At 37.2% G+C, this 22339-nt stretch overlaps 1 protein-coding gene across 1 annotated transcript in view; it reads right to left on the bottom strand.

Annotated features, from left to right (window-relative positions):
• The window catches only part of EYS (eyes shut homolog), a 723503-nt gene that overhangs the window by 18378 nt on the left and 682786 nt on the right, over nucleotides 1–22339 (bottom strand). Inside the window, 4 exon segments of the mRNA XM_066547467.1 lie at nucleotides 3463–3635; nucleotides 11154–11328; nucleotides 17748–17892; nucleotides 18083–18249. Of these exon segments, the coding sequence (XP_066403564.1) occupies nucleotides 3463–3635; nucleotides 11154–11328; nucleotides 17748–17892; nucleotides 18083–18249 (660 nt within the window).

Raw genomic sequence — 22339 nt, 5'->3', positions numbered from 1 at the left:
TAAGCTGGAATTTGGCATGCAAAGCCATGCAGGGGACTCCCCAGACAAATAACTGGAAACTCTTGTTAATTTTGAATATTGTGTCTTCTTGAAATAACTAAATTATCATGCTGCTGCAGGCTGAATCTTCTTGATCAGAAGAAAAGTTATAATTGTCTGGTGCTTTAGTTGCAAACTTTAAGTCAAATGACCCAAAGATTTTATTAACATCATGTTTTGGTGTCATGGAAAACATAACAATTAAAAAAAAAAAACCCTAGATAAACTACTTCCCCATATTGCCAATCCTTGTGGTTATGGGAGTGCTAACTAAGAATTAATGCTGGGCCAGATCATGGCAATATTTGGATGCCATTTTTGCACCTCAGGAGCCGGGCTGACTTTGCTGCGTTGCTGTCACAGCTGTGACCTTTTCAAACCAGTGGAACATGATTTGCTGCTTCATGTGTCACAAAGAGTCTTGGAAGCGGTTTGAGTCCAAGTGGCAATGTTAACACCAAGCAAAATAGACTCCTCCATGAATCTTCTATTTTCTTCCCATTTCATTAAAATCACTTTTGTTTCTGGAGGTGTAAATTAATTACATTTTTGTTTGTTTAAATCAGTGTTACCTTTCTAAAGCTAACACTCTTGTTTTATGAGTGTTAATGGGTTTGGACAGCACAGTGCACCCAAGAAGTGGAGTTTTAAGTTGTTGAACAAATGTATTACTCTGCCTTGCATGACAAGGCTTTATTTCTTGGGCCCATTCTGATCTAATTTACAGCCCTGTCCTTCTTTCCTAGTGCTCATTATGGATGCTTGCCTTCCCAAAACTGGTCTTAAATTTCACAGGCATCTTCCTATTTGTCAGTCACCAGGGTACTGTCTACCTGCTGAACCTCTTGATCTTTCTCTGAGAAAAGCAAGTCCTGGTACTTACTTTGTCAGGTTGAAATATACAGTGAAATATTTGCTCTCAGCATTTCAGCCTACAAAATCTCACTGCACTACTTCCTGAATATGAATTTGTTGCGCCCAGCCAATAGGAAATTAAGAGTAATTGAAGTTGCTACCTTCTCTTTGTCAAGTGGGTTTATTTCTTCTGTTTCCTCTAAAACACATGAAATAATACAGATCTTTCTGCAACCTCCTGAGAGTATTGCTCAATTTACCTATTGGCAATGGTCACTGTGAGATATTCAAGTGAGTCCTGTGACTCTCGGGCCGTAAGTGCCATGAAAACTGTGTTCTTTAACAGAACTTTCTCTCCCTGGGCTTAGTCTTGTTCTAACTTTGTTTTCCAACCACTGAACACTTGCTAGTGGAGCTCTGACATCTAAAGCTTAACCATAATGCACCCTATCTCTGTGCTGACAGCCATTGCATCCTTGGTGGCTTGAGTTGATGCTCTAAGCAAGACCATCACAGTGAAGAAGGGCGTCTCCTCATCTGCTCATATGCTTTCATCTCTCCTCTCTCATATACATAGTTAATAAAGAACCTCAAACATTTTTAGTGTTTGCCAAACAAGTTAATGCTTGTTTGTTGATGATTTAGCCTGAGTACCCTTAATAGTTGTGTTCAGACTGCTCTTGTTTATTATTGTGGTTCTACCCCTATTGCCCTATTTTCTTGCTTCACCTGACCTGTTCCTGTGCAATCCATGCTGTTGTGCTGTCTTTACCAGTTGCTATTATCTGGCAAACCCCTGTTTGTTCTTACCCTTTGTAATTCTACTCTATGCTTTTCTTGCCTCATAAATCTATTTGTCTTCTTCTCACACTTTTTTCCTTCCTTCTGGTACATTCATTAGTCTTCATCCTTTAATTACCCTTTGTTTCTCCCAGTCCCTTGGGCTGTTCATTGCTCTCTGTCTCTTTTTCTTTTGGCTCCAATAACCACCATTAATCCAGAGATGAGATATTCAATCTTGATAAGCAGCTGTTTTTTAGCAATTTGCTATCCACTAAAAGTGCAAACTGCTCTTTGAAAAATCTCATGATAATTCATTATTCTGCCACAGAGTAAGGTGAAATACAGGGCACAGAGTTTGGTCAGGATCCACAGTACCTATTCATAAAAGGAAAGCTTTTAAATAAAACAGAGAGGAGCCCTCTAATGTGTTTATCAGGTGAAGAATTACTGCAAGAAAGACAATCTGTAAGAAATACAATTTTCTCTTGCTCCAATATAAGTTCTGTACTGATAATGTGGCCATCATAAGAAGACCCAAATGAATTCTGGAACCAGAACACAGGACTGTTTACCTGATTAATTACCTGCTTTGTGTATAGCACATATCCTGATGATCAGTGTCCTGAATCCAGATGCCATTACTTTTGAAAACCTCACTTGAAATGAGAATTCAAAATTGAAAAGTTCATATAAAGAGCTTCGAACAGCTGTTGCAGCAGAGGCAATAAAGCAAGCATGTTCTTACGTAGAATAAGGAATTCAACAGTAACTTTCCAGAAGCTATATTCTTTTTCATTTGGGCCTACCAGTTCCACGTGTAATGGGATTTAAGAACTATCCATCTACAGGGTGAGGAGGACTGCAAATCAGGTCAAATGCAGTTCAGCTTGTCAGTTTTGTGCTTCAAACTCACACAACAAGAGAGCTGGACCTTGACAGGCAGTTTGGGAAGGCAGCTATTTAACAGTAACTGGAGTTCTCCAAAAGTTTTACAGAAGCTTCTCAACAGAAAAACATAAGCTTGTACAAAATTAACATGAATCTAAGAGCTGTGGAATAGAGGGTGTGGACTGTACCTCCTTACACACAGAGTCACTTCAGGCACTTTCAGGAAAAGTCCCTGAGCTTGCAACACCTGTGTGTCCACATTGTTGAATATTTGCACAATCTCTCAGAGAAGAAAACAGATAAAGGATTCCTTTACATGAGGGTAAGAAATGCAAAACCTGCAAACTGAGGACATATTTTGAGGGTGGCATGTTGAAAAAAAGCCTGGGAGAATAATCATTTGTGGATTTTTACAGTGATGTTTGCATCTCTTGTCATCATTATCAGTGCACCCCTACCCAACAGACTGTGAAGTCAACAGGAACTTCACCATTAGGATCAGTAGAAATTGGATAAGGTCCCAGATGCTTCCCTCTACTGTGATCTCAAGTGTATTTCCCATCCTACTTCATTATGATGAGCTTGGGAATTGAACTAAGTACCATAACATTGCTCTGCAATACTTCCTGTCCCCTTGGTGCCTGACAAATCACGCTTGTGAATTTGGTTGATTGATTTGAAAAAAATGAAGGAAAAAATGGCATTAAAAATAAGCAAAGCAAGTAAACAATATCTAATAATTCATTGCTTTAAATTACTTTTTCCAACAGAAAGGAACATCACTTTCTTAAATCTATTTTGTTTGTGTCTTTATGTTACATTTAACTGATATATTGCAAAATGCTGTGGTTTTACATCACATATCTGTGTGTACAATGTACTGTGCATTTGACATACCTTGTTCACAGTAGGTACCAGTTGTTCCAAGAGGACAGTGACACGTGTAGCCTCCAGGCAGTGGCACGCAGGTACTGCCTTGCTGACACAGATGTGGAGGATCATGCTCAGGATCACACACTGACACAGTTTCTGTGCAAAATGCACCTTTCCATCCAGTGAGGCAGTCACAGCTGCAGAGGGTAAATTAAGGGAAAGAATGCAACAGTATTATCAAAAGAAATCAACATGTCAGTAGCAATCTAATCAAGAGATTTTCAAGTTTGGATACCTATATTCAATAACCTGATTCAAAATGGTTAACAAGAAAAGGGTAGTAACCAAGTTTCTCATTTAACTATTTGATATGTTAATTTTATTATAAAAGAAAAATGTACATAATAGGAAATATTTTATTTTGAATAGTAACATTACAATATTAGCATCTTATTAAAAAAAAAAGGCTTGTAGCTTTCATATGTTTGTTTTGCTCTACAAATAATTCCAAAAGGCCTTGGCTTCATAAACCAGGAGGAGTTAAAGTGGGCATTAAAAGGGAAAGGTAAGCAGCAAAAAAAAGTCATAAAAATAAAACCAGCATAAGAGAATTGCTAACAGTGACAAATACTAGCTACTAAAATTTGAGTCTGTCAGCAACTGCCTTTCACTTAGTCATTGGTAATTTTCTAAATTCTTATAACTGGCATATCAAATGTAGGTTTGTTGAAGCACTTGACGAAAAAGAGGATATTGGGTATGGCCATGAAAGAGTTGGCAATCTGGGTTTCATATATCTATGATTGCAATCCTATACCAAAAATAAACTTTCTAAACTGACTGAATCATTGAACTTGTTATTGTCTGCTACACTTTATGCCTTTCTTTCATCCAGGCTGTGGAACAAACCCAAAAAAGTCACAATAACCTATAAATTTAAAATTAGTATGAATTCTATAGAAATTGTTAAATACAGAATACACTTGGGATTGATGTTTAAAATGGCCTCCTTACTAAAGAGTTAAAATTACATATATTAGACCTATTTTTATTCTAGTATTTTGTATCTCTTTATGATTAAAAAATTATTCCCCTGAATAAAAACATTTATGGATTTTTTTCACTGGAAGTTTTCTCTCTCAATGCTAAGAATGAAAACTCATACTTTGATTGGGTTTTGATTGGTCCATGTTTGTTTGGTTTTTTGCTTTGTGCAAACTCTGGAATTTTTCTTTGCACTAACTGACTTGCACATCCTCCATTAATCAGCCCACTGTTTCTGCATAAAACATAATGAGGAGCTTGTGAAACTGCTGTTTCACCAAACCTTCAGATCAGACAACATGTAAACAAAGCACTGCCAACAAACCCTTCAGAGCAATAAACAGACATTTGGAATGAAGGGGAAAAGAGGACAGGACCTTGCAAAAGCAAAAGCACCTCAATTCATCAAAGTCAGCATCAGAATGCTTTCTGTCCCAGCTATAAATGTTATGCTTTGATGCATGAAAGCTGCTGAGAAGGGGATGTGATTTAACTCCCTGAGTGCAAACAGCAGTGCCCCTTCCTGGTGCCATGAGGGAGGCTGCTGGAGCTGATGCTGCTGCTCTTGGGCATTGTACATGAGGCTTCTTCCCCTTTCCCTGGCTTATGTCTGCTTATGTCTTTAAGTTTCTTTTAATTCTTGTCTCTTATGATGTAACAGAAGTCAGATATTTAAATTAATTTAAAATCATTTGCACAGAGCTGAACCTGTTTCCTGGCCTACAGTAGCAATGATTTATCACCAAATGAAGCCTATTTAACACACCTAAGCAAGCTGAACTGCTGTTGAGAAGTTTGATACAAAATTTCCTAATCTTTACAGAGATGAAAGAAGAGCAAGTGTTTTAGAAATTTTCCATCATACAGCCTGCCATGCTGGTCTAGTTTTCTCTATGTCTTCCTGAATTTGGTTGCTTGTCTTTCCAGACCAGGAGAGCCCAATAGCTTGCACTAGTGACTTGACTCAGGGATTTAAAGACCTATTCAGAATAACAAAATACCTCAAGCTGGAAGGGACTCATAGGGATCTTTGAGTCCAACTCCCTGCTCCTTGCAGAGCTACCTAAAAGTAAATTGTATGACTAAGAGCATCATCCAGATGTTTCTTGTATTTCTTTAGGTATAAGAGATGAGATTCACTCTAAGATCAAGGCAGTTAATTTGATGTTACATCAGGTGCCCAGCTGGTTTCCACTTGCCCTAGAAGTATTTGAGAGAGGCAGCTGTTAGCCAGGGAGACAAGTTTCTGACAGAGGTCTGACAGAATGCTCAAGTATAAGCAATGGGATCATCCAGGAACTGCCTGAGCTCAGCTACTAATCAATCAGTGGTGATGGAGCAGGAACAGTCATGGGAACTGGGGCACGATCCATCCCACAAACCAGCTCATGCATGGCCCTAATGATAAAGTCCTGCATTCAGTGGCCTCAACACAGATAAATGATATTTGCCTTCTGATCCATGGTGGGTCTGAGAGATGTGTGAGCCAGCAGAAGAGCTGTAGAAGACTTGTTCTTCTCTGGAATGCTCCATTTCTGTGCTCCTATGAAGACCAGAAAAGTATCCCAGGACCTGTGCCATTAGAATGCCAGTCTTTAGACAACTGGAAAGGCCTGGATCTCCACTGACTCTAATAGGATCCTACACATTTACCTCACCTGGAGACACTCTAAGTTTATGTGTCTTAGGAGACAATGTCACTGCAAGATACTTTCCTATTTTCAGGCTTTTTGAAAAACATAGATTAAATTCTGTAAATATCTCTTCTATACTAGAGATACCAGTATCTCAAGAGGAACTGCCAAAATGTCTTTTTTCTTTTTTCTTGTTTTCTAAAGCATATTTTCAGGTGGAAAAGGATAGAAAGGCTTTCAAGTACAACTTTGATTTTGTGTCAAAATGTCAATGATTATGTGTCAAAACAAACTGTATAATCTTGAATCACCTGGTTTTGCCAAGGAATATTAATAGAATGCATTTCAGAGTAAGTACGGGGCAAAGTCAGTCAGTTCAGGAAGCAAAACAAACTCACTTTAAATTTTGGAAATTCAAATACCACTTCAAGTTCTGAAATGTTTGTATTTAGAAAGCTCAAGGATTAATTAATTTAATGGCATTTTCTTTTTTCCTTCTTGTAAAATGCTTAAAAGTGTCATGCAGTATTCATAGAATGGTTTATTCAGGTTCAAAGTTCCTTACCAAAGCCAAAATTAGCTCTCAAACAAATAACACAGTTTTTACATAAACAAGGATGACAAGTGTATGTCACTGTTGATTATGAACCAAAACCCAAAATTTTTAATCAAAATTCAGGCAACAATAAAAAAAAGTAATGAAAAGTAATCTTACACATAAAATATGTAAGAAGTGTGTCTGTGTGTTACTACACAAAATCCTGATCAAACTTTCTTGAACTTTATAGTGAAATAACTAAAGATCCTAAAGGATTAGTAAAGAATTGAAATGATTACTTAGCTCCAAAATGAAACAAAAAACATTCCTCTATTAAATATGGAAAATATGCAATTTAAAATGTCATTCTCAATGCTAACAAATATGGAATTTCCCATAGCTATGCAAATGCGATGTCAAATCAAACAAGTAACTTTATAGCAGAAAAGGAGGTGTCCAGGTCTGCACATTCTGACACCTGAATTTAGGATTCTATATGCAAGATGGGCATATACTCAATGGAGATCAGAAACTTAATTAATTTGTCAAATTACTTAGATCAGCTGAGATTAGGCAGATGTTTAGTGACATCTGAAACTCCCTAGGGTATCTTGTGTGACCTCCAAACACGTCTGCAGGAGGAACTGAAACATATCTCAACATCATTTAAGTATGTCAGATAGTGCAGGACATCTGAAATCCATATTGGCATGTATTAGCCCCACCAAGCTGCCCAATCCACTGGAGATTTCTTGATACAGTTCTTGAATTTGTTTTGTAGTGGAAAGAGTCTGAGCAAGGAAGGAAATTTCTAAATAAGAGTGGTTTCAAATTCACACAGTGGAGAACCAGAGCATTAACAAAAAACAGTCTATCTTCAGGCTGGAAGGTAAGGAGGGAGCCTAAAGAAGACAAGATTGGAAGAGAATCAGCTGTATTTAAACAAAGAGGACCATGGAATGCTGCAAAAGTATCCTATTAAATAAGGCAAATTGGATGAAAAATTTTAGATAGCAAATTCACCCCCCAAAACAGAACCTTGTATTGTTTTAAACCATGATTATTAAACAGAGAAATGTCTTTTTCCTTAAAGAGTATGAAAGTTATGTCCTTGTGTTCCATATTGATTCTGTTCTTGCACTGCAAATTTATTTTAATTGAATCTGGCCTAATAACAAGACTACAGAAGCTCCTTTTGTGGGCCACCTCACATATATGGGGTATGATTTAATTTCTGAAACCTGAGTGGCTGTTCTTTTTGAAAGCTATAGAATACTGAGAAATCCACATGAGGCTTGGAGATATGACAGAAAACTTATTCAAGTCCCAAATTCTGAAGCCACAGCTGACGGCCAAACATATACCCAGGGGTGTCTAAAGTGACACTGCATGCTCACATTCAGCAGATTGAATCCTCTCCATTTTGTATGATGTTCTGTTCAAATAGCACACAAGATACATTTTTTTTTCTTACTTCACAAGAAGTAGCCATAACACCTAGCAGACAATCTTGCTACATTAAATTTTCTATTTTCCATAATTTTGCATCACAAATAAAATAATAGGGGATATTATTGTCCCTTGAAAATTATATTCTTCATTTTATTATTCAAGTAATTCCCCTTTGTTTTTTTAAAACACAGCAGTTGTGCTCTGTTGCTGACCAGAATGTAAAGATTAATGCTGCATATTTCTGCTTCTATTTAAATCAAAGCATTATCCCTATAGCAACTGAATCTACAGCTTAACAGCACTGCACACTTTCTGGCAGGGTGGTGAAAGAAAGACATAAAAATAGCTCAAAACAGCAACCAAAACCTCTGGAGAGATCTCATTTCAGCAGAGAAAATATTTGAACACAAATCCAGTTCCCTCAAGGACTCTGCTCTTCAAAGGAACATGGATGATTTGAAAATAGAAAGAAGTTCCCTCTGAGAAAATATATTGAGACAACATTGACAGCTACTGCACTTTGACAGAAATTAGATGTAAGCTACATCCATGTCTGGCAATGCTTCACTTTTTCTGTGAGAGGAAAAGGTGGCCATTACTGGTACATGCATGCACATATACTTGGTGTGTGTAGACCTAGCTGTGTGACAGTGTTCACAGGGGTTTCCAGGTGAGGGAAGAGACGAGAATGTTGACTCCATGTTCAGAAGGCTTGATTTATTATTTTATTGTATATATATATTACATTAAAACTATACTATAAAGAATAGAAGGAAAAGTTTCATCTCAGAAGGCTAGCTAAGCTAAGAATAGAATGGAAAAGAATGAAAACAAAGGTCTGTGGCTCAGACAGAGAGAGAGAGCCAGCTCTGCCGTGACTGGTCACTAAATCCAAACATCCACACGAGACCAATCATGGATCCACCTGCTGCATTCCACAGCAGCAGATAACCATTGATTACATTTTGTTTCTGAGGCCTCTCAGCTTCTCAGAAGGAAAAATCCTAAAGAAGGATTTTTAATGAAAAGATGTCTGCGACACTAGCTGTCCTGAGATATGGGGACAGGAATAGAATTCAGTAGTAGGTCACTATGAATTAAATGCAAACAAACAAACCACCAGAAAAACCAAATTACACCCTCCTTCCGTCCTTCCTCCCCCCTTCCCCCAGTGCCCCAGAAATTTTAGAATAATCCCTAAACTAATCTGGAATACTGTAATGATGAAAAAGAACTTTGTCTATAATACCAAGCTTGCTATGTTTTCCTGTCACCAGCTGCCATTCTAGCCTGCCACCTGCTTTCCAAATGTGCTTTAGATGCTGCTGGTGGTGGTTCATCTTATGGACAAGAAGGTGACTTAGCACAGCTGAGTAAATTGCTGAAGCAAGGATTTAGGTGGGTGGATGGGAGTGGGATGTTTCGGCCCACATTTATGCTTTTTTTGTCTTGCAGTTTTGGTTTTGTATTGTCTCTAATATGCTCATAAGGGGAAAGACGACCATTATCCTTTCTTGCTCCTCAGAAAGATCAAATGTCAAGGGTTTAACAGCTCTGGGAGGATGCTGCAAAGTGCAACAGTTGTGACATGCAGCAGTGCAACAATCAGAAAACAATTCCAAATTATATTTTTTAAAGCATTTCCTTCATTACTGTATTTAGAAGATTATAAAAAGACTTAAAAGGGGAATGGGGACCAATCTGTGTGTTAATCTTGGGGTCAGTTTTCCAAATATGAGTACAGTTTACTAGCTTTAGAAGCAGGTTTTTTGTACGAATTTTCTTACAGGTGAAGATTTGTGTCACAGGCAGCAAAACCAATTACCATATAATTCTCTCTCCAATCCAGAGTTAGTAGATTGTTTTTGGTTTGACAGATATGCAAATGTTTTTCTTCATAGCACACAGAAGGACAGGTTTTTGTTGTTTTAAGAAGCATCATACAGAGGCTCCACAGTGCAAAGCCTTTTTTCTCATTCAAATCTGTCTTGCTGTCTGCAATGTTTCCAGTGAGTATCTTAACAAGCTTTAAATCAGCACTTTTCCCTTTTTAAAAAATTTATGCAAATCTGTGGAAATAAATGAGCACATGTGAAAGCACATAAGGGGAAGCAAGCATAATTAATCTTGGCAGATACTCTTAAAATAAAAAAATCCTCATCAGCAAAGGTTTTACAGCTGCGTTACAAAGTGAAAACAAAATTTATTACAATGGAAGTGTTGACACTCAACAGCAATTTGGAACTGCAAATGAGCTTCCTCCCTCAGTGCATACAGCCTGGGCACTCAGCTCCATCTACACTGAGAGACAAGGCATGAAAGACCATAGATTCATATTTTGGGCAACCTCTCCTGGCTACTCCCTCTCATCCCATAGATCAGCCAGGTGAGCAGCTTAGAGATGAGCTGACAGACTTTGAACAATGTTTGGAGCTCCTACAGATTTAAACTGGTTCAGAACTTTCTAATGTTGGACAGTTGGTGGTTTATTCCACAATGGGTTTTTTAATGAAAAATATAATTCCCAGAAAACAGACATCACCTATTTTTGCCCCATCAGTCACATTTGGACATTAACACAGTCAAGCTCTCCTCTTTATTACTTTTTCTCTGCTATTCACGCTGTTCACTTAATTTTAAAAAAAGGTCACACATCTAATTCTTCCCATGCATTTCCCAGTAAGTCTGGATGCCAGTGACTTAATGGAGCAGAACCAGCCCATGGAATTTGTTAAAAATATTCCCCAGAAATGGTCCTAACATTATTTTAATATTAATGTGTTTGTCTAACTGAATGAACTTTCATCAGCTTCCTTCCTTCCTTCCTTCCTTCCTTCCTTCCTTCCTTCCTTCCTTCCTTCCTTCCTTCCTTCCTTCCTTCCTTCCTTCCTTCCTTCCTTCCTTCCTTCCTTCCTTCCTTCCTTCCTTCCTTCCTTCCTTCCTTCCTCATTCTGTTATGAACACAATAAATTACCACAGTTATTAGTCTAGGGACAGTCTATGCTGTGCCTAAAAACATATATATAAATATATATATATTTACTTACTAAACGGTAGAGCCACTTTCTATGCACTTGCCACCATTTCTGCATTTTATTAAACTGCATGGGGAATCTTTACATTGTCCAACACTGCGACCAGAATTGGGGTGTCCTTCTGGAGTTCCTGGTGATTTAAATCCTTCATTAAGGCTGGTGCGAACTTGAACATCAAAAATGCAACCTCAAAAGTAGAAAGAAAGAAAGAAATTAAGTTTAAAACAGATAGTGAAAGGCAAAACAAACTGAACAAGAGGGCAGTGTCAACCCTCAGTGAGTGGGTTCCTCCAGAATATCTTCAGTGAATAGGTGACCATACCATCTACAGAAGATAAAGGTAGGCCAGCTACTTTCTGTTCAGGCAAATGAGTAGATGATCAGAAGTCCTTCATTTAATGGTGGGTAAAACAAAGGAAATATTTTCTTAAGGAATAGACAGTATATAAAGTCAGTGACTAGATGCAATTTTGTGTTTACACTAAATTTGAGTTTACTCATGCTCTTACAGGAATGTTTCTATATCAGATAAAAACAGTCACAAATCCCAAAAAAATATAAAGCACCAAAAGGACAGCCAACCAACCAACCAAAGCCCCAAAAACCCGAGGAAAAAAAAAAAGAGAAGGACAGCAAGAAACCTACTTAATATAAAATATAATAGAATCCAAATGTCATCAAATAATATAATGCAAATAAGGAATGTGGACTTGAATTTCCATAGGCTGAAAAGGACCCTTTCAGGTAATGACTCAAATTCTTCCCTTCTCAAGTGAATGCTTCAGTCCTTGGTACATGCAGATCACGTCACACAAGACATTTTTAGGTTGAGGTAGACTGCTTCTTTAGGCCCTTAATCTCAGAAAATAATTTTAAAAATTAACATATACTAGTAAGGTAAATACTTCTGGGTCTGTTGCTTGGTCCTGTGGCCAAGTGACCTGGCATGGTCACAATTTTATTATCAAACTTTTATTACTTTCCAGAAGAGTGCAGCTGCATGCAGACTGCCACTGGGAAATGATCCAAAGATTATTCTAAATCCCTGAACACAGTAAAGAATTGTTTAGGAAAACAATAATTGTCATAAATATTTGTTAGGGAATATTGTAATAATTTATTTGTAAAAATGTTTTGTAAAGATGATCGAGTGCCAGTGCCTGGATCTATGCTCTGATTTTCTTTTAATGTCATAATCCATTGATATCCCAAGTGAAAGGAGGAGCTAAAGCTTCTGAGTGAAGCAGAGGTGTTCCCTACTTGCTCCTTCCCAGCAGCTCCTGCGCAGCCTGTGAGCTTTCCAGGGACTGCCTCTTTGGAGACACTTTGCTCTGCCTGGTGGTGTCACAGGATAGGCAGCCTTATGGGTCAGGCTGAAGTCACCAGTATTTCTGGATCATGTTTATGACTCCATGTGCTTATTTCTATACAGCAAAACCAAAGATGATGCCATATAATTATATAATATAATATATATATATATTTATCAAATCCTAAATGACCTTTCAAAATGTACCCCAGCATCCAAGTGATGTACAGTCACATTTAAAGGTAGCCTTAAACATTTTTGAAATGTCATCTGGATCTATACATAAATATATGTACAATTTCAAACTAAAAATCAGGTTTTAAACCACATTAGTTAAACTAGTACATAAATGTATCTGAAAATGCCCAGAGCTTTCTAAACATGATTTATAAAATTTAGCTGAGACGGAGTGAATTCCTACAGTGCCTGAAATCACAAGAATAGCTGGAATTCAGCAGGGCATTTCAGAGGCTCTCTGCTTAATATTAGAAGCAGGGAAAGGTTATGATATGGAGATGGCAAGTAATCATTACACTGATTTTAAAAGCATCACTTAACATGAGTTTTTGCATGATTCACTGAAATCACAAAAGAAATAGACTTGCATCTGAAAGACCCAATGAATATACAATGTGGTTTTTTACAGTTATGTAATTTTTTAAAACAAAATATAAGTAATATCTACAAGCAAGATAACTATTTTAACCACAGTTTCATGATAGTGAAAGTAGCTTTCTTAGGCTATTTCCATATTTCACACATTTTGTAGCTCTGTCTATATTGACACATAACTGTTTATTCATAAACTCTTAATATGTAATTTAAAAATAACCTAGTTTGATGATTATTTGCAATCTTTGTATTATTGCCTCTTTGCTTTTTACAGGGTTTTTTTTTTAGGCCACCTTATGCTTGGTAAATCCTAACTAATGTTTCATCACTTTATCAGTAGCAGATAAAGCATGCTCTGTTCTCCTGGGTCTTGCTGGAGTGCTAAGAAAAAGCAGCCCAGAGCTCTGCGTAAACAATGGAAAGCACAGTGAGTCCTCAAGGACTTTCAGGTCATCATGGAAAATAAACTGGCATTTGTGTTGATGACTAGCTTGAGTGCACCAGCCACAGTTTAACTGTGCCATCTAGGTTAGGAACAGTTCTCGAGCACTGGTAAACAAAGCATGTAATAGGTACAAGAGTGTTTTGGCCCAGCTAAGTTAAACTGAACCTTTTATTTAATGAGTCAGAGCAGCAATTTGAGCCTGTTGTAGCAAGCACTACACAAACTTCTGCAGAGGGATCAGCTGATGAATGTGCCTTGTTTCTGACCTGAATTTCCTTAGCTCTGCCAGTTCTGGGCCCCTTTTAATGAGAGACTGCCAACTATTCTGAATAATGGAGAGGTTTCCTGACACAGCCAAGTTTGTAAGAGGAACTCGAAGTTCCTGACTTTGTGAGTTAAACTTGGCGTGATTTTGAACATCAGTTTTATGCAAGTAAACAGAAATCAGACACCAAGACTGTACACTCACAGATGGTATACTACCCTTTTTTTGTAATCTTTTGAATTGTGGCTTCTTAGACCACACCTAGGCCTTTCTATTACTGACCTTTTTTAGCATCAATTTATTTTATAGCTTTCACCCCCAGTCAAGCAGAGCTCATAAACCACTAAAGAGCCATTAAGTAAACTTGAGGGATTTTCATAAAATATATTACTTCACTGCTCACCTTTACTTTTTTAAAAATTTTTTCTGATATACCCTTATCACACAAAAAATTTTTCCTATAACTTCTTGCTAGGATCCCTTGCTCACTTCTAAGCACTTGTTGCTAATTTGACTAAAAAGTACACAAAGCAGGCATTTTCAATATGTACTAAAATGCAGCAAGAGAACTGACAAATAAATATACTGATAAATATTTGTATCTGAATGCAGTACTGAATTTACAGATTTCTTAAATCCTACCTATCCTTAAATGCTTTTCTTTTCCCCTGTCTTTCTTTGCTGTTTGTGAGTGCTGGTCTAAAGAATGGCCCTGACAGTGACTACTCAGGTCTTCTCAGAGCTGTGATACAAACACCCAGAGGTACCTGTATGAATCATACAGCACTGACTAAAAGCCAGTTCAGAACTCACTTTCCTTCTGTGACATCAGTGGTGCAGGAACATAAAGATAAGTAGTCTTAACCTCAGCAGTCTTGTAAGATATTCTAGCCTATTACGCGTTTAAACTTTGACTGAAAGGTTATATTTGTATCTGTTTGGAACTCAACTGTGTTCTGGGCTTACTCTATTTTTAAAAAGTAATTGCAGTACCTGCAATTTTATTTACTTTGCAAAATCATTTATGTGAAGAGATGGCTCTTTCAGCATGAAAGAGGTTCTTCAACAGTTCAGTTTTGTGGTAAGAGTTTCTTTAGCCTATTTACTCCTTTTAATAATATTTGCTGTCAAACAACGATAACTTCGATAGCCATGCTTCATCCTGCTTAGGAACAGGACCACAGGAACAATCAGTTGCTTCTCTTTCTCTGCTCCTCACTTATTTCTTGATGCAAGCCATGGCTCTCCATCAGCTGGATTGATGGCTAGAGACTGAATCCTGCAGTCATGGTAGCACAGAGCATGAAACATCAGAATTCTCCCTCTTTTGTCCCTGACACCAGATTTCTCTCTGCCTCTTTCAGAGATGGAAGGGCTGGAAATTCAGCTGTAACTTCTAGCTTTTCCCAAATAATTTTCTGTCTCATTTTGTGTAGATGAGTCATAGTACTGAGTTGTGCAGACCTTTGAACATGAGTCAGTTGGTTTCACACTCCCTTTTCAGATGGTCCATTAATGACCAGGCTGAGTCTCTTTGGCCACAAGACTTTCAGCTACCTAAACCTCACATTTGACTTTTTAGAGCATCTGCAGTGTACTCAGAAAACTCTCAAAGTCCCTTAGTTACCCTGTTATAGGAAATAGAAAAAAAGCTGAGCACTAAAGTAAACAATCCCATTTACAAAAAGCTCCAATAAGCCCCTAAGGAACCTCAAATTCAGATAAAGTGCAAAGAACCTCAGAGTCCACGTGAACTTGGTTGCTTCATCTGAGCTCTACCAGTTTTCAGCTTCTCATAGGAACTGAATGAAAGTTTGCAAATTGCTTACAGTACCATCAAACATCCTTCAGCCTTTCAAAAGAATCTCTAGGTGCTGATTTCCTAAATTAAAAATTCCACAACTTTTGATTATTAAATGACAATTTATTAAAAAAAAATTGCGTTCAGTTTCCTCCTCCTCTGTGGAAATGTCTTGTACAAGTGCTAAAGGCATGCAGGTCATGGTAGAAATAGTCTGAAACTGTAATTGTGCAGAGTAAAAATCCTAAATTATTGCACACTGACACTGGGGACATTTAGTCTGCAGCAGTGAGGCTGGTCTCAATGTTTCTTCATCCAGTAGTGATCTCTTACAAAAGAGGTACATTCCTTAGAATTAGAAGCAAAATGGTTTTAATAAATCATGTCTTTAAAAGGAGTCAGCAGCAGGGTTCCAAAAGTCTGAGTGGTTTAATCAACTATGTCCTAGATAAATTTATCTTGGCTGGCACTTCCAGAGCTTCTGTGAGATCCCTACAGCTGCAATTTGGCTGAAGTAAAATAATTCAAAATTTTCTTCTCTCATAGTGGTATTGCAGTTCCCACTCTGGAAAAAAAAACCTATGGAGGTTTATTTTTTATCCTGAAGATCCTGAGAACTGAAACTGGGGAGATTTCTGAGCTAGAAGAATAAATGAGATGCTGACTACGTAAGAAAACATTGGAGGAAATTGATCATAGGAAAGTGTAGATTCCTTGAAAGCCACTGTGCATTGGAGAACAGAGACAAGCTGCTGCTGGGAACAGGAGCATGGAATTAATTAGCAAAAATAATAGTCTCAATACTATAAATGCTAGGTACATAGAGAAAACTGTTTATGTGCTACATGTTTCCCAAAATTTTGCAGTAATACTTCTTTTTAAAGAGCATGAAAAAATCAATAAATAGTATGGTAACTAACAGTCCATGAAATTTGTGGTTTCTAAAAAAATATTGAAAATATTGCATCTGTAGAAATTTGATCCTTACAATACATTTGTAACATGAGGAATCTGGAAAACTCAAAATATTTGTGCTTAAGTAAAGCACTAGATATTCCTGTTAGCCACCCCTAACATTAGCACATCTATAAAAATGCCCAAAGTACTTCACAGATATTGACCCTCTGAAAACAGTCGCACTGACATTATGTTTTATGATATGCCAATTTGCAAGCTGCTTAGAGGCCATGAAAGGTATAACCATACAATCCATGCTTCCTGAAAAGTCAGAGACAGAGGAGATGTTAATTCATATGACATTCTGGCTGAGAAGTTGACTAAGAAATGACAATATGAAATTGAATTTGAGGAAATGTCAGTGTAAGAAAAAAAACGTGAAGTAATGGCTGGAAATAAAGCAGGTACATGGGCTTAATGGAAATGCAGTGTTTTAGTGCATTAAAGTGAGTTTTATTGCTATGCTTGACTTTCATAACATACCCTCAGTTTCATAACTCAGAACCCACACTCTGTTTTACTGTTGCAAAATGTTTTCTTTTCGTTTGAAAGGCTTTCCAGTGCTTAAAATTAATTGAAATTTTACCTTGTAAATATCAAGAACATTGTTTCCTTGGAAATAAAGAACAAAAATAAAGTGTAATGAACAAGTCCTTTGCTTCATTGCTGATCTGGTAAGAGTTGAAAACAGATTAATAAAACTTCACTATCAGTTTTGAGGTAAAAATTATTATCTGCTTGATAAATATTTGCAAGAGGAATTAGCTAAGTCCTGCCCCGAGACCTAGGTCATAATGCCAGGAAAAAAAATCTGATGTCTTTCAGAAAGAAGTTTTCAGTGTGCAATCTATTACCCAAACTAGCACTGCGAGTCACAGTGGAAGCAGAATCTAAACTACTTCAGAGAAAGGAAGTCATTTTGAAGTGATGCTGTAGAACAGGGACACATAAGAAGAGGTTACATGGCAAACACTACAGTGGAAAACTTCCATTTTAGCAGAAATGGAAAGTATTAAAATTATTTAGCAATGCCTCTTTTTGCATCATCTTAGTGATCTTAGTTTCTTAGTTCTCAGAGTGAAATAATGAAAAAGCCACAGGAAATTCAGCCAAGGAGATTCTAGTTTGTTTCCTGATAAGGCAGAGATTGCCTATGAAAGAAAGATAAACAATCTGATGCATGCAATAAAATGAATTGAAAATTGTGCAATCTTTACCTTGAAAGCCATTCTTAAATCTGGGTCCCTTTGGTAGGAGCTCTGGAGTATACTCACGATAGCCTCCTAAATAAAACTGACTGAAGACATTGAGTCCAACCAGCCTTCCAGGAGAAGTGACAGTTTTATTCTTCTGATCATCCACCTTTCAATGAAACATTAATACTTGTTACAAAAAAGGGGTTTGCCTTTATTTAGGAACTTCTAGTGAAGAAAATCCTCCCAGCTTTACAAGGAAGCACAAAAATAATAATTACATTTTCCATGTAAAATGTGAAAAAACACAGAGAACACTTTCATCTAAAGGCTATCTTCAGGATATCCTTCTTTTTTACCTTCAGCCAGCCTTTCTGGAGATTTCTGCCAAGATGGATGACATGAATATTGAGCGTCAGATCGAGTGGTTTGCTAGTGATTGTTGCTGTGCCAGAGCCTAGATTGTAGCTATATACCACTCTCCCATTACGGAGGCCTAGCTCCAAGAAATCATCTCCATTCAGACCTGAAAAAACAAAAGAAGGATAACTACTTATTCCAAGATTTAGTGAACATCAGTGTGTAAAATATACTCCAAATCCACTGAAAAATTAGCAATTTAGCAAAATAATAGCCAGGAAGCTTATGAGTTTACTATATATTTCTAATATTCTCTGTTTAACTTGTAATACTCTTTCTAGTATTATTTTGTATTTAAAATAGAAACTGCAGAGATTTTAAACATTTATAGGATTTTTGACAGAAGATTTTTTTCATACTACAGTTAAGTGAGTGATATCTACAAAACCTGTCGACCCTTCAACCCCGGTGGATTAAGCAGTCATTGCTGTTCCTTCCCCCTGGAACATAAATAAATTTCAACTTCCTCCAAAATCTTAAAAAAAAAAAAAAAAAAAAAAAGTTGAAATTTCAAATTGCAGGTGAGAATAGGCCCTGACTTCGTCCTGTTCCAGGATGCTTTCAGCTTTCATTATAGGTACTTCAAGAGCCTCAAAACCAGAGGACACCTGCTGCTCTGAGGCAAGGGTAGTAACAGGGACATGGCTCTGAAGAAGCTTTTGCAGCTTCTATCAAGCTCCTTCAGCTGCCCTTGACTCAACAGCACCTGGAGATTTATTGCACCTGTCCCTGATTGAGGCGGCTCTAGGATGTTCATTGATGGAATTTCCTTGGTCAGCCAAGTGCTTTAATTCTTTAAGCCTTCTTAACTTTCAGGTTAGAATGGATTGATTTTCCAGTTTGCAGTAAATAATTTAATTTCTTTACATTTCGGCCTGCATGCTATAAGTGTTGTTTGTGCTTTTAGTAACTACAGTGTAAAATGTCATTTGAAGGAATTTAAGTCTGACATAAAGCCCATGAGTAAGAGTTCAATTTCTGGACCTGGTCATGCAAAATAAACACATTTTTACACTGTCATCTTTAAAAAGCATTCAGTCTCTCTCCTCATGCAGGCAAGGGAGGAACCACCATTGTTTAGAGAAAACCTGATCAACTTGTTTTTTTTATCAACCCCAACCTTTCTTTGTTTATGGTAAAAGAATCAGGATACAAACAATGGTGAAAATGAAGAATGTTCTCACTTGTGCCTTAGGATGACCCAAACTGAAATTCAAAGCCATCCATTTCTTTTTACAACTCTCCTGTGAATTCAAGCAATTCAGTGTTCAATTTCATGCCCATACATGGTATTTTAGTTGATATTTTCTTCTGTTTTCATAAGGTATTTGTTTCAGGGAAGGTCTCCCTATTTGCTCCTCCAGTGTCACATGGTGGCTGCCATTTAAAATGTGTGTTTTGATGCCCCTGTCTCAAATGCATGGGAAATTTTCTTCATTTGCAGAAGATAAAGTAGTCTTTTCCCCAGGAAAAATGCTACTTATATTGACCTCCCACTAAAGCTCTGCACACAGCTGCTTCACAGCCAAAACTGCCATATTCCCCTTATCTCATATGCTGGAAATGAATCTGGGGTGTACTGTGCTTTTTCTATACAGAAGTTTGTTTTTTCTATAGAGTTACTATTCTGATGCAATAGGAATCTATAGAAAAAAGAAAAGTAAATCCTTATTCCAAAGGATATAAATCCACTGCCTCTGTAGAAAGTGTGCAGCTACATTCAGTTGTATAGAACACAAACACTATTCATTTTTTATTACAATGATTGGTTCATGATTTATTCATAAACTGAATGAAATCCCATTGCTTTCAGTTACACTGGCACATTACCAGTGAAGGACTTCCAAACTGAAAATAGCAATTCTTTTAAAAAAACCTTTACTAATGTTTCTGTTTTCAGCAGTGTCTACAATGTACTTATGTCATTTGACCAGCAAAACTAGGGGAAACATATTAAAGACAAACTGTTATTTAAAAGGCTTTTTGATTTTTTAAAATGCTTTTCAGAATTAAAGTGTGTTAAAGACAGGCAATGTAGCAGTGTCAGTACTCTACAAAACTGACTGGATAGTGAAGATAGTCATAGAATCATAGACTGTTGAGAGGTTGGAAGGAACCCTAAAGATTATCTAGTCCCAACACCCACTGCCATGGGCAGAGATACCATTGACTAGATTGAGTTGCTCAAGGTCTTATCCCTGGCCTTGAACTCTGTCAGGGCTGGGGTAGAATAAAATAATGTTAATAGTTTGCATAAATGAGACAGCTTTAAACTTTAGCTATGTATTGGGACAGAATTTTATAGTAACTCACAAGAGGTTAGCTATGAAATTGATGCCTGTGGTTTGGGCAGAGTCAACATTGGAGGGGAATCAGATAGGGTGCTGCAAGAGAATGTTGACTACAAGAAATTGGATGAAATGGAGAAAGGGGAAAATTTCAAATTAAGTATTAAAAAGTGCTTCCTTAGTGGAAGATCACTAGCTGTGAAAACCCTTATGCTTCTCCTGTTGACAGCGCTATTGCTCAACACTCTGGAAATTGTTAAAACAAGAGCATCTTCTTTGGTAAGAAACTGCTTTTGTTGTTAAAATGTGGGGTGCTCAGTCTACCCAACCATTAAAACTAAGGAGAAAATCACAAATTATCAACAACATTTTACCATCACCTCATTGTTCTGTGTTTCTTGGGCCTTGCCCTTGGCAGGTGTGCTGCTGCCCACCTGTTGTTCGACATGGGGATGCAGCAATGCCTGACTGCTGTACCACAGTGCTCACACACACAAATCATATGCAAAGTAATAAAAAGCCAGGTTTCTGCCTGGCAACTGCATAACAAGCCCAGAATGCTAGTATTCTCATTAATAAAAATGACACCAGTAAAACTTTTTTTAAAAACTCAGTTCAGTCAAATATGATTCCAAGACCTACATTCCACAATGACTTCTGACAGTTCAGGGTACACCCTGCAGGCAGGCTTTTTTGAGACAAATTTTAGTGCAATGTATCTTTTATACTTAAGCAATTTTTTTGGAGTTCTCCTTTGATTGTAACAAAAAAGAATCAGATTATTTCATACCATTGGTGTTCTACATATCGCATTTGCATTTTCTCCATCCTGAATAAAGACAATGAATTAATTGGTATGATTTTTGTTTGGTTACATTTCCTACAATTGGAAATGTTTCAAACAGGTGTTAGAAATTCAGTTCCCAAGGCTTCAGAAACATGTTTGAATGTGGTGGTTCATTCTTGTTGTTGAAAAGAACGTTCTAATGATTTCTTTGTGTTCATATTACAACAGAGCTTCTTATAAAAATTTAATGGTGCAGACATTGGCTTTTGAATGCTGTTTTCTGAATGATTAGATGGAAAGGTTTTAGGTAATTACTACTCCGTGCACCATTTCTGCTCAGCTACACAAAAAAGAAAGACAATATTTCATCCATCCACAAAAATTAATAACAGCTAGTGACAGAAAAAGCTGCCTGCGAGTGAATGGTGACTGTCACAGGATTAAAATGTGGCAGGATGAGAGCTCTACCTGGATGTAGTTAAAATGATGGGAATGGAGTTCAGTTAGCAGGATCAACCAGGTTTGATCAATCAGTCTCTTGCTGAAGTTTGGGAAAAAACTTAGCAAATTCTGATTTCCACACAGATAGAAGCAGAGCTAAGTTTTGAGTTTAAATCCATTCAGAGTGGTTAATACCAATCTGTGTAGGCTAATTTGGGTAATCAAACTGATAAATTAAGTACCAGGGTCTCATAGCACACTAAAGTGCTGCTGAGCTGCACTAGCTAAATTTGACAGGATGTTTGCAAATGAAAAGTAGCAGATTTAATTATATCATAGATAAACTGCTGAGCTGTTCTACACTAACAAGTTTTCGTTTGCATTGCAATACAATAACAGTCTGACTCCTGCAAGTCTGCCACAAGGAGAAAGGGGAAGAAGCCTCAGAGGGTATAGGAGTTTAAATAAAGAAATTTAGTAGAAAGAAAAACCTAAGAAAACATCAAATGTATTAACATAGCACATGAGGTATCTCCTGTATCCTACTGACATGATATACTGCAATTGCTTTCTTAGATATATATGTAACTGCATAATGCCTCCCCAAAACTGATTTTTAATAATGCATTTTGGGACCTCAGTATGTTAAAACAACAAATAATAATTTGTCCCCTACTTCA

This window comes from Molothrus aeneus, chromosome 3 (genome assembly GCF_037042795.1).
Source record: "Molothrus aeneus isolate 106 chromosome 3, BPBGC_Maene_1.0, whole genome shotgun sequence".
Lineage (NCBI taxonomy): Eukaryota > Metazoa > Chordata > Aves > Passeriformes > Icteridae > Molothrus > Molothrus aeneus.
The sequence above is the reverse complement of the archived record's forward strand: the minus strand, read 5'-3'. Positions and strand labels throughout refer to the sequence as shown.